Source organism: Phaethon lepturus, unplaced genomic scaffold (assembly GCF_000687285.1).
Source record: "Phaethon lepturus isolate BGI_N335 unplaced genomic scaffold, ASM68728v1 scaffold30675, whole genome shotgun sequence".
Lineage (NCBI taxonomy): Eukaryota > Metazoa > Chordata > Aves > Phaethontiformes > Phaethontidae > Phaethon > Phaethon lepturus.
In genome coordinates this window covers 1-12,457 of record NW_010540316.1, presented here as the reverse complement: position 1 = coordinate 12,457, position 12,457 = coordinate 1, and the positions used below count along the sequence as shown (strand labels likewise).

General features: G+C 52.2%; 1 protein-coding gene across 1 annotated transcript in view; it reads right to left on the bottom strand.

Annotated features, from left to right (window-relative positions):
• LOC104621031 (apoptosis-inducing factor 3-like) overlaps nt 1-4,976 on the bottom strand; it is a 6,759-nt gene extending 1,783 nt beyond the window's left edge. The window contains 14 exon segments of the mRNA XM_010287411.1: nt 1; nt 3-22; nt 491-556; nt 897-966; nt 1,421-1,536; nt 2,084-2,214; nt 2,426-2,517; nt 2,989-3,075; nt 3,505-3,617; nt 3,752-3,833; nt 3,919-3,963; nt 4,390-4,499; nt 4,585-4,694; nt 4,873-4,976. The exon segment at nt 1 is cut by the window's left edge and continues 80 nt beyond it. Of these exon segments, the coding sequence (XP_010285713.1) occupies nt 1; nt 3-22; nt 491-556; nt 897-966; nt 1,421-1,536; nt 2,084-2,214; nt 2,426-2,517; nt 2,989-3,075; nt 3,505-3,617; nt 3,752-3,833; nt 3,919-3,963; nt 4,390-4,499; nt 4,585-4,694; nt 4,873-4,976 (1,147 nt within the window).
• Nucleotides 4,977-12,457: the final 7,481 nt, after the last annotated feature.

The window sequence follows — 12,457 nt, the reverse complement described above, 5'->3', positions numbered from 1 at the left end:
AATGCCGAGTTGGGGAACACCCCTGCAGGGAGAGAAGCAAGGACAAATGCAGAAAAGCTGTGCAAAGGAGGGAGGAAACTTGGCCTTGGCCCTACAGCAAGCACGTGTCTGCGGTGCCTGTTCAGCCTGCTTGGAGCAGAGCAACTCGCAGCAGTGACCGGTGCTTGGGCCGGTGCTGAGCTAATCCAGGGGCAATAAAACCAGGGCCCAGAACAAGGCATGCTCTGATAACCCGGCAGTGACCTGCGGAGCTCAGCAAGCATGCCAAAATCATACTGAGATCGTAAGTAGCTCCTTTCCTCCTGCCCATTGCTCGCAGGCTGCTGATTTTCTACAGGTGTTTGGGGCCAAGATGTAGGGTTGGATTATAACAGAGTGGGAAAGAGACTTCAGGTAATGGTGTCCTGGGAATGCACTGGGATGCTCTGGGCTTGCTGGCTGTTCTCCCCGTTCCCAAAGCCACCTCCCCTTCCCAACCGGGATGTCTTACCTATTCCCACCACTACCACATCTGCAGGTAGTTTCCCTCCACTGGCAAGAACAGCCTCTGTGACCTAGGAAAGAAGCAAGAATTGTTAATAAAGGGTTAAAAACTCTGTCCTAATTCCTGCAGCCTCCCTGCTGCCTCATTCTTTGCTGTCTTTTTTCTTCCCCAGGTTCAGATCACCTTGTCCAACTAATGTGTGTTGCCAGGGATGTAAGAGAAAAATCACGCTGTTGTCCCTGAAATATGAACATGTACTGGTGCCCTTTGAGCCCAAGAGTTGTACTCAATGAAAAATAAGTGTGAGGGTTTAGATGTAGGAGAGAGAAGTCTAGAGACAGGCACTGCGTTATACCTCAGTTTGGGTTTTTTCCCCTAAAATTAGCAGTTCAGGGATCACACTGGCATGGCTGACCTTTCCATCCTTTCAGCTCACAGAGTTCTGTTTTCGTGTAAAACTTCATCCTTTTATTTTGCAGCATCTGAAAAGGAAGAGGAAGCTGGTTTGAGTATTCACTAGGAAATTCCAGGCTGTACTGTTGTAAAAACAGCCGTACCCAGCCAAAATCCAGGCAGGCAGCTCAGCTGCTGCTCCAGGCTGCAGAGAGGTTTCATTTGTGTCCCTGGCTGGTGCAGGGTGCCTGGAAGCCTGGCTTCGCTCTCCTGTCCTAGTCCGGACTGGTGCGTGAGGTGGGTGTAGGATGGAGCAGGGCTTGGGGATGAAGCTGAGCTCTGGGGAGTGTGAGGTGTGTGGGGGAGGTTGGGACCAGCCGTGTGTGCAGTGCTCCTTCAGTGAGCTCTAGGTGAGCAAGGTGGCTGGGCACGCAGGGTTATGACTCAGCGCAGGGGATGGATTTCCTGGGCTGTTGCAGATCACAGGGCTGCTTGGGTAGCATGTGTACTCCATCCTAGAAATTAGCACCAGGTTTTCCTAACCTTCATGGTGACACCTCCAACCTGAGGACCCAGCGCGTTCTGGAAAGGGAACTCCTTTTTTTCCACCACTGAGATGGTACCAGCCTTGTCTGAGAGGCAGGCAGCTATCTCCATTCCTGCAAGGGAGAGGCATGCTCAAGGTAAGCCTGCTGCAAGCATGAACCTGCACCCTCCTCCTTGGAAACCTTTTCCCTTTCCAGGTGAGGAGAAAAATCTGACGTAGTGCCAGTGCTTAACTGCTCTTCTATGCATTTCTGGGCTGAGGTATTTAGCCTCTCTGTTCTTCGTTCTCATGCACTACAGACCCAGATATTGGGAAATGCAAACAGTTCCTGGTTGTGTACAAAATAGCTCCCTTTCTGTGCCTTACCCCCTCACTTTCCCAGTGCTTCTGGGGAGGACAGTGACCTTTTCATAAGGCATATTTCCCTTTGTCCATGCCCAGGAACTGTTTATAGCTCTCAAAGGTTCTGGCTATCAGAGGACAGAGTGAGTGCGTGCTGTGTAACACATACCCCCACCAGCTATAGGGCTCCAGGGAGGAACCCAGCCAGGCAGTGAATGAACATCCCTTCCCCGAGGGCCTCCAGTTAATCTGCACACACAGCAGCAGTGGGTTTCAAGGCTATCACTGATGACTTGATATCCACTCCAGCCTGGTACCTAGGAATGAAGCTCCTGTGATCGCAAGATTCTTCCCAGTTGCCAGCTCTAAGATCTTGCTAGAGTCTTCTGGAGTTTGGAGAATGCACACGTTCTGCAGGTCTGCACCTGGGACTTTGAGGGAGCTGGAGCTGAAAGACAATCCAGATATGTCTCATGATTAGAAATGAAACAGAAAGAATGAGGGGGGAACACAAACTCATGCAATCCCTTGGCTGTGTCATCCCATCCTGTCCTTTTGTCTCATCTCCTACCACCACCCTCTCACACGTCTCTAGAAGACATCCAAGCCCTCTTGTCCTGTCTAAAATGTTGTGTGTGGCAAATGCTTTGTGCACTCACTGGCTGCCTGTTGCAATGAGAAGCTAATTGTACTTCTGAGAGGACCCATCCATGAAGTGGACCTTCTGTTTCTGGAAATCTACCGACACTGCCTGCGAGAGAAGGGAGGCAAAGGTTAGACAGGTACCTCTGGTTCACTGGTGTCCTGCCACATCAACCCATTCTGCTTGCCTGTGACTCCATGCCCTATTTCTGCACACCCAGGTGAGATGAGGAATGCTGGAATCCTCTCTTTCACTTCCTACGGGTCCTAGGCTTTAGGAGCACTAAGTATGACAGCATCAAATCTGGGTTCCTCTAAGGGATGTGCAGAAGGCTAGTTTCAAGGGTCACCCTTTTTGCATGTGATGGGCACATCTGTCCCTCACATCAGAGATGTGTTACTCCCAAGGCATGCACACTGTCCCTAGAGCACCTTAGAGCGCTGTCCCAGAAGATAATGTGTGTACTTACGCAGAACCTTCATTTCTAAAAGTATAGTGCTATGCCTGCAGGTGTGGGCATCCCCTCCCCACGGCAGGGGCAGGACTGCCATTGAGGACTGAGCTCGGCTGCTCCTGTACCTCTTTCTCTGTCCAGAGCTCTATGCCTTGAGCATCAAGGAATTCAGGTTTCCTCAGGTAGACGTCCTCAGCTTTCAAGTTCATTTCCTGGAAATAAAACAGAAATATGAAACAAAGCACTTCTTACAGACAGCAATACTCTTGCAGCGTTTACTGGGAAGTAAGTTTGCATAAGAGTCAAATTTTGCTTAGTAAATCACAGCTCCTTACATTGGGCCATCGCCATCATCATTTTGCCCCTCTCAGAAAAACCCATCAACTAAAACTCTAGTGGGAAGAACTCAGTGAAAGGGGATAAAACCATTAGCTTATGGTAGACTATGATCAAAGACTTTCTGGGAGAAAGAAGTGAGATGTTAGCTGGAAATTATATCCCTTTTCCTTGTGGGTGCCTCAGCACTCCTGCTGCTTTGCCAGAACGGCTCACTCGATTGCTCAGCCTGGCCCTGAGTGTGGGCCATGTCCCTAATTCACACAGAGTACCCAGGCAGAGTCCTGCCCTCCTCACGTACAAACCTTGCTCAGTTTGGACTTGTCATATGGAACATGTTTCTCTTTGGTGGCCGTGATGATCCTGCCAGTAAAGCCCTCTTGGCAAAGTGTCTCTGCACATGCCAGGGCAGCCACACCTACAAGAGATGCTCATCTCAGCCCTCTTACATGTCACTGTGGAGTAGGAGGAAGGCGGCAAGTCCTCCCTGGAGAAGAGAGTGGCAGCTCACAGCATCTGTGGGGAGGGCACAGTACAGACCACTTCACTGACCTCCCCCCAGAAGCAGCATCATGTCCCAGTTGAGAAGGCATCGCTTGCTCGTGTCCTTCACCCTCACGCTGCTTTCAAGATCCTGCAAGAAAGTAAGCGAGAAATGCTGAAATCATGCCTAGCCCAAGGTGCTTCTTGTGCTTAGTGACAGCAGGGAAGGTCAGTACCTTCTTTTTCACCGTAACAAACACCTTTCCATCTTCCACTGTTACCTTCAGGGGTGAAAGGAGAGTGCATTTAAGTGCTGCATTCATGGCGTTGTGGTAGGAGCTTCCCTGGGAGGGTCTGGTTCAGAGGGCCATCTGTTTCTGATACACCGAGAGTGACTTGTAGGGATCTTGGATGTCAAATGATACTGAGGAGCTCATGTCTCCTCATCCTAAGGGCACAAAAGAGCTGTGCTGGCTGTGATGTGTACCAGGATGTACGACGTCATCTTTGATTGAAAGGAGCTTTAAGACAGGGAGTTACACGATCCCAAGAAATCATCCCAGGTGTAGCTCTGTGTGACCCGGACCACGGAGCTGTGGCCAGGGCAGGATCCTTTCGGGTGGTGTCCAGACTATGGAGCTTGTGGGAGTGAATGAACGTGAGGAGGACATGGCCCAAGCTGGGAGGAGGAAGAGACGAGAAGTCACCTTAAAGCAGGGAAGGCAGTCCAGAGAAGGGTAGTCCTCGATGTCTCCGGTTTTGATGTTAAAGCAGGCGCCATGCCAGGGGCAGCGCAGCCTCTCCCTTTTGAAGACTCCTGCAGCAGAAAGGCCCCCACCAGCCGCGCGGTGAGAGCTGACCTCCCTGACACGGCTGGTCCCCTCGCCCAGCGCCAGGGTTACCTTTGCTGAGCGGGGCACCATAATGGGGGCACTTGCTGCCCAGGGCGCTGAACTCGTTCTTGTTCCTCACCAGTAGCACCAGGTAGCCGGCCACCGTCACCTCCAACAGCCTGCGGGAGAGGCAGAGAGGTGGGTGCCCCGGGGAGCTGAGGCTTGGTGCGTCGCAGCCAACGTGCTGCTCCCTCAGCCACCAACATGGCAGCCACCAACATGGCGGCTGTTGCCATGGCAATGCCACCCCTGCTGCCTGCAGGCCAGGCCGTGGATTCCCCTCCACTGGGTACTCACTCGCCATCCCCAACGTCAGCCTCCTTGCAGACCTCGGCGGTTACGGTGTCCTCGCCGTCCTTGCTGGTGGCTGGGGGCGAGCAGATGGAGGGGTTGGCCGCCATGGATGCGGTTCCTGTAGGCGCTGTCTTTCACCCCTCGGCAGATGGTCCTCCCTGCCCGCCCTTGTGCCGCTGCTGCACAATCCCACCCCAAAATGTATGGCCACCACCACCCCGGCTGGGAGTGGGTCAACACTGTGTGCTAGAGAGGTCCCAAACGCCCGGTTCTGCAGGAAAAAACCCGCGGTGGGTGGAAAACACACATTTCCCCACTTCTTCAACCGCATCTCCAAGCCTAAAACCCATTCCTCTGCCCTCTTCTCCTCCGGCGTAACCCAATTCTTTGTGTTCGGCCCCACGTGCCATTAAACTCAACAGCAGCACACGGTGAGCAAGCCAACGCGACCGACCACACTCACGTTGTCAATAAATACAATTATTTATGGCGAGGTGCTGCCGCCGCAGCCCGCGGCTCCCCCAAACCCGGGTCTGACGAGCCGCTTCAGCGTCCCCGAAACCTCTCCAGCGTTTGTGCAGAGATGCTATTATTTGCACTAATTGCCATGAAAGTAGTAATTCCTGCCCAAAACGCCTCCTGGGCTAGAAAAGAGCCAAACGCCTTGGTCCTTAGCTCTGCCCCTGCCTTAGCAATCAGCTGAGAGGCTGATTAGAAATCTCCTTCTCTGTTTTGGAGAGGGAAAAAAGGGAGAAATGGAGCAGAGGAGGGTCATTCGAATCAGGTTTTGGTGTGGGGTGGTGACTTGCTCCTGCGAATCCCCACGGCGCCGCTGCCCCACTCCCGGGTCCCTTAGGAGAAGCGCTGGCGGGTACTCACCCGGTCCCACCGTGGGGGGCTCCGGCGCCCGGCCCCCGCGTCAGAAAGCCGCCGCTGCCCATGCGTTTCTCCTCCGCCGAGGTGACACCCTCGTCTCTTATCGCAAGCGCTCTCTCTGCTGCCAGCCCACGGCTGGGTGATGCTCTCCCCAGGTTGCACAACGTCCCCGTCCGTCAGAAGACGCATCTCATGGAAGCTGCCACCTGCCAGCGAGTCTTATCTGATTTCTGCAACCTGTCTGCACCTAATTAAGTGTATTCTGGTCCGGTTTAGAATTGCAAAAGAATTAAGGGCACGTAGGAATTATGGTGCGGGTGTGGTCTAAAGACCAGATACGTCGTATGCCATGTGAACAGAAACTTGAGTGGATGCAGTGATACCCTGCTGCATCTTCCCATTGCCCCTTTTCTTGATGGAAAGTGCTCTAGCTCAGTGCAACGTATTTCTGCAGCCCTTTGGAATGATATTACTACTTTTTATATATTTCTATAACATTTAAAATTATTTAATTTGATCTTTTTGTAAGACAGAGCCCCTCTCTCCATCGACTTGAAGAAACATGAAGTGTTTGGCACCTCTGCGCGTGCCTTACGTCCCAGCTCTGCTTCTGCACGAGCACGTTTCAGCCCACCGATGTCCAGGCACGGGGTCCCGCTGTTTGGTCCATGGAGGATTGCGCAGAGCGGCGTGCTGCTTGCTGTACTATTTTTGCAACAGAGTGGGATTTGCAAAAAAAACGGGAGTGACGCCTTCAGCATTTGTGTCTACTCCAGTTCTTATCTCTGTTTCACAGTCGATATGTTTCACAACCTTAAAATCTGCCTCAAAATTTAGGGGGTAAAAGTTACTAGCAGTGTGCTTCCATCATCTCCCTTGCAGAACCGGAGCTTCGCAGGGACCGGCTTTCTGCCACGCGGCACGTTCCCAAACCTAACGAGGCGGAGGTGGATAAAAATCCTTCGGTGGGCACGGCCTGAAGAAGAGGGCACGCGTGGGGATGCTCGGTAAGTGCAAACTGGCTTATTTGTGAAGCCGCTCGCTTCATCAGAGCCGCCAAGCCGCGAGCACGCCGGGTGCCGGCGCGCTGCCGGGTAAGGAGTGCTCCTCAGCCCATGGGCGCTGCACGCCCAGGATGGGCGCGGGTGCGAGGTGTTTTCTCACAGCACCAACGAGTGGCTTTCCTTCCTGGCCAGGCGCCTGAGCGTGAAGCAATTTGGCTGCTGAGCGTCCCTGTTTAAACTCTTTGTAATTATTTCCCAGAAGCGCGTTCCCACGTGGAGCAGCAGCAGCCCTCGCGGCGGCGTTCTCTGACTCAGCAGAAATCGCTGAAAAACGTTGTTTGCTTACGGATGAAAGCTGCAGCGTGCCGGCAAAGCGGCAGGTACAAAGGTGTGCAGCTGTGGGAGGCTTCAGGACGAGGCAGGTAGAGCCCGGTCCTGTGCGGTGGCATTCGCGCTGCGGGGATGAGCAGCTAATTCGGCTGCCGGATGCCGAGGGATGCTGCTGGATGTGGCCGAGCGCCTGGGGAAAGGCTTTTGTAAAGTGCAAAGGGAGAAAGGTGAAGTGAAATCCCTACCTCTGACAGGGGCAAAGGTAACGGCAAAGGATAGAAAGTTGAAAAGGGCCTGGGATATGAGGGAAGGTCTGGGTTCGCTGCAGGGATGCTGCGTTACTGCGTCTCTGGGAGCCAGGAACACGCAATATGCCCTCGAGGGGTTCAGGCAATGGGGTGGTATTGGAGGCAGATATTTGGGAAGATGCTCTATAAGCAGCTTTTGACCCTCTGTTAAGTAACCCAGAGCTAGACACCCAGAGCGCTTGAGACTTTTGCTTGTAACACACAGCAGGATTACGCGTAGGAAGGGAACAAAAGGAAGTGGTGCCTTCAAAGGCGAACGGAGCCCAGGTAGGCATCGGAAATCTCTGACTGGACCTGCCGCCCACATTGCTGCTGACTCACGCAAGCTGCTGAGCTGCCCTCGTATTTTATTAGATATCTTCACTTTTGCTGTGTCTCTCCAGTGTTGCCATCACACCGGAAAATTCAAGTTTAGAGGTGAAGATTTAATGGGGGCAGCTCTCCTCCCTTCAAGTCTCTACTGTATCAGCTGCTGTAGCACATTTTTTTATGCTGTAGTGCAGCCATGGCTGTGTGGTTGTGTCCTCGTCCCACCTTTGCTTGCCCCCAGCTTGCTCAGGTCAGGGTCCTTCCCTGTCCTAGCAGACCTGCCGAATTTTAACCGAGCATTACCCACAGAGTCAAACGTTATTGAAGACCGTTCAGGCACGGGAAGAGGAAGCGGGGTGAAAACTGCAGCAGAGCTAAAATGATTAATGGGACACCACTCTCAGAACAGCTTGGTTTGTGATATTAATAACAAGAGAATTCAGGAGGGAACCTAACCTGTTCCAAGCTGCGGAGCAGGCAGCAGCAGGAGATGCAGTTAGGGAGCTCCTGTGCTTGTATTCGTAATGCAGGAGGAATTGAGTGGGCTTAGCAACGTGTGATGCTGCACGGAGTGGGTGTAGGGGCTGAGACATGCTTCCACCTTGCAGGGCTCATTCTGAACCTGTCTGAATTGCAAAAAAAGCATGTGGCATCATGATGCAACCAGAAAACACATAGATATCCATCAAAAATTACTTAAGCTTGAGAAAGGTGAACTGAACAGGAAAAAAATATGTTTATCCCACAAGGGAAGAAGACATGGAAAAGGAAATACTTAGTGGGAATGAATTTGCTTACAGGGTAAGAAAAATTATATGTCCTGTTTCACATTTTCTTCCTAAGCAGTCACATCTGGCAATGGTGAGAGATGAGATACCGGCTGGGCAGACACCCGGCCCCTCATTTCGCTGTTCACCACAAGGAAAGGAGGAACCTGAAACCTTCCTAATAGCAGCAGATAAACAATTCAGTAAGTGGACAAATTTGGAGCATGTCAGCTACTGAAAGCAGAGGAGAAATAGAAGAAACTGCCCATGCTGCTGTGCTTGTAGGTCTTTTGCCTGTCAATGTGTCTATTGATGGAATTTTTTATCTCACAGCATACCTGCGCAACTGGAGTGAGGAGGAGAGAGCACATCCTTTGTGCAACCAAATCATGGCAGCTGGCCCAGCCCAAGCCCTTGAGAGGCAGCTGAGCCCGCAGCATCCTTAGGGATGCTGTTCTGTTGTCACAAGTTTCTCCTACAGATCCCTTGTGCCGAAATCCTGAGGAAAAAAGACTTCCAGTGCTGGGAAAAAGGAAGAAGGCCAAACGCACGAGCATCCAGAGCAACCTGCTATGGGGTTGTTTATCATGTGGGCAAAGCAGGCTCTGCCTGGGTGGCCCTTGGGTGAGGGGGCATTCCTGCATGCCCGGCTGCAGAAGGCAGTGCGCTGGTGGGCTGCACCAGAGCATCCTGGTGCAGGGAAGATCCCAGGAGACATTGTGTTATTCAAGGAAAGATCTCAGGAAGGATGGCCAACTTGGGCAGCAGAACACCTGCAGGGCTGGTCAAAACACTGGGGGAAGGAAGAGAAGTGTCTTCCCCTCATGAGTTCAAGCTCACAGGCTTGAGCAGGGCAAACGGACAGGCTACAGTGCAAAGCCAGATGATTTCCTCTGCCAGACAAGGTCAAGTCCTGAGGTCAGTGGTTAAGTGATGCACACTTTGGTGTTTCTTGCATTGAATCCTGGAGCTGCATGTGTAGGGGGAGATGGAGCTAAGGGCTGGGGAAAAAGGTAATAAAAACTCTCCACACTGTCAGTGCTAGCAGAAACCCTTCTGCTCACCACGCTCACAGAGACCGGTGTGCCTTTCTCTTGTGGCCACAGCAAGGGTATCCCCAGTTCTACCTGGAGAATATCCAGCTTCCACGTCAAGAAGGTGTTTCTGGCTGGAAGGGGCAGATGCTCGAGTTTGCATTGATTTCAGCTCTCTTCACAGCTACCTCTGCAACGCCTGGGCATGCTTTGCCATACACGGTGTGCATTTTGTATAGTAGATCCCTTCGTAAGTGTGGAGTTACAGACTTTCTGAATGAAAATGTGGATATATAGAGTAAAGTTTTCCTACATTGTCTGACTTCCTATGGCCTAGCAGATAGAGCAGTTACACAGTTCAGATAGGGATGAAGAGGATAACTAATTAAAGTTTGGAAGCCAAGCTGCTTGATTTGTTTTGCGATCTTGGACTCCTCCAATTATTTTAGGTGTGAGCCAGGTCTGGCATTAGATGAGCAGATGGACTTTATGCCTCCCTGGCTGGAGAGAGGCAGATTAAGGGAGGGAGGCTTTCCAAAAACAGGAGCATGACTTGCCAGAAGGACTGTGCCGTGTCAGAAGTTCCCACATCTGTTGGCTAGGGCGAGCTCCAGGAGGTATTTGGGAGCTGAGCAGGCTCCTTCTCGTGTAATGGGTGGCAGAGGTGTGAAAGCACACCCAAAATCCCATCCAGGAGTAGTGGGGAGCATCTGGGGGAAGACACAGTTTATCTGGCAGAATTCATATGGGGGATTATCAATAAACTGCCATCCCTTTATCGTGGAAAATGAGTTCTCTCTCCTAGCTGTGCTGCCGAGAATCTCCAGCCTGTCAGAGGGAGAAAAAAGCTACTTGTCCAGCTATTGAAAAAACTGTTGCACCCTCAATTTACACCCTGGCTGTGAAGCCCCTGCTATGGGATTAGCTGTGGTCCCCACGGCGTGACGGGATGGACCTAAGCACGTCCTTGCTGACATCTGGAAGGAGTCCCCTGCCCTGCTGGGAGCGGGCACGGGCAGTCACCCGTCACCAGGCTGAGCTGCCTCCCTGCAGAAAATGAGGCCGTTTGGAGACTGCTGGAAAACTTCTCGAAATTTGGGTGAAAAAGGCAGTATCTCCAAATAAGGTGTGAATGAAGAGTCCCATCAGATCGGGCTGCTCTCCCCAGCTCTCCAGCGAGCGTGCGGGGACCTCTTGTGGCAGCCGGGCCCGACAGCTCCTGTCCCCGCTCTTCTTTTGGGACAAGCCTGGCCTCAGAGCCTGTGGGACGTGGCTGAATATTTGGCCTGATCTGGTGTCAAGGGACCTGTTTGTAACTGGACTTGGAAGTCTCCAGCTCCGAAACCGTCCCCAGTTAATGCCATTGCTGCAGAGGAAGGGAGAAAAGGAGAAAAGGCTGGAAAGAGGGCTTGTGAGAAATCACTGTCCGATGGCCAGTCCTGGTAAAAGCAAGTAAAATCTGGACTAAAGTTATCTAAAAGAATAGTATGTATGTAGCTGTTGCTAGTGCTGTAGCAGTGGGATCAAAGCCCCCGAACCAGAGGCTCAACTAATCATGGCTTAAATTCCTCCCATGCGGAAGTGTTAGGTAAAAGCTCTCCAGCGTGCAAAAACATTTTAACTATTCCTGTCCCCAACCCAAGCCTAGCCAAATGTTCATCTTTAGAAGCGTAACACCGCAAACGGAGGAGTCCCTGGGACAAATGGTGCCGGGCTTGCAGGCGTTTCGTGGTCTGGGACTTCTGCCGCAGGCAGGCGGAGGGCAGGGTTGTCACCACGGAAAAGGGCAGTCATGATTTCTGAGGCTGAAACACTGCAGATGACTCCTCATTAGGAACGAGCTCTCTGCAATTTTATATTGCAATTAATTGTTAAATGATTTTTCTCCTCGGTGCCCTGAGCAGCCCGGCATGTCTCCCTTTCCTCGGCATATCTTAGGCTAAATAGAAATGTCTTTGCATTTGGCCTTCTCAGTAACAGATTAGCCTATGTGATCCCTCAAGTCCTAATACACGAGATTATTTATAATCCCTCGAGCAGTCAGGTCTGCCAATTACTTCAGGCAGCATCTCCCCACCACTTAACTGCTAAGAAATTAGATTGTCTTGTCCAGCTTTTAAGCAAATCTCTGCAGCATGAACGGATGCTTTTCTATCAATTGGGACTATCTCCCCCTCCTCCTTCAGATCTGATTTAATTGCTCCCCTCCTCAGTGTCCCTTCCATCCCTTGTTGATGTTTTACTGTCCACCAGCCCAGCCAGGGCAGCGACTGAGAGCGCAGGCTCCACACATTTCTGTTTCAGCAAAGAGAAGGTAGAAAATTTCATCCAAAATTAATACCTCAAGGAGCGGCAGAGTTTGACATTAATCAGTGTGTACACGGTGACTCATCCCATCTGCAGAAGAGACGCAAGGTCTGTGCAGCAGCCACGCTTCTGGTGGAGACATCAAAAAGCAACAAGGGAGCGATCAAATTACGGGAAGCTGGAAAAGCAGCGTAGTTGTAGGATGGAACTAAAGAAATGGTGGGTATGGGATCCTGAATTCTCAGAACCCCCAGACAGCAGAGCTGGGGTATCTCAGACATCAGGGAGGTCCTCTCGGGACCAGACATGGGACAAGGGCGGTGGAGGACGAGAGTGCTGTGGGCAGAGTGGGTTTTTCGGCAGGGCAGTTGGACCTTCTTGCTTCTTTGACGTGCAGCCAGATCTGGCGGAGCATGGCTGGCTCTCCAGCACAGTGCAACGGGGCGAGAGCTCCACTGGCATCACATGCCGGGGATGCTTTGAGGCGAAGGACCACCAGCCACAGCACCTCACGGGTGAGGCGTTCAGCCACCCGGTGCCACCGAGGTGGAGGAGGAACCTCAGGGGGACGAGGACGGTGGCCCCGGCTCCAGCACAGTGACGGGACACCCGGGCCCTGCTCTGTGGCACGCTTGCTTTGGGCTGCCCACCGT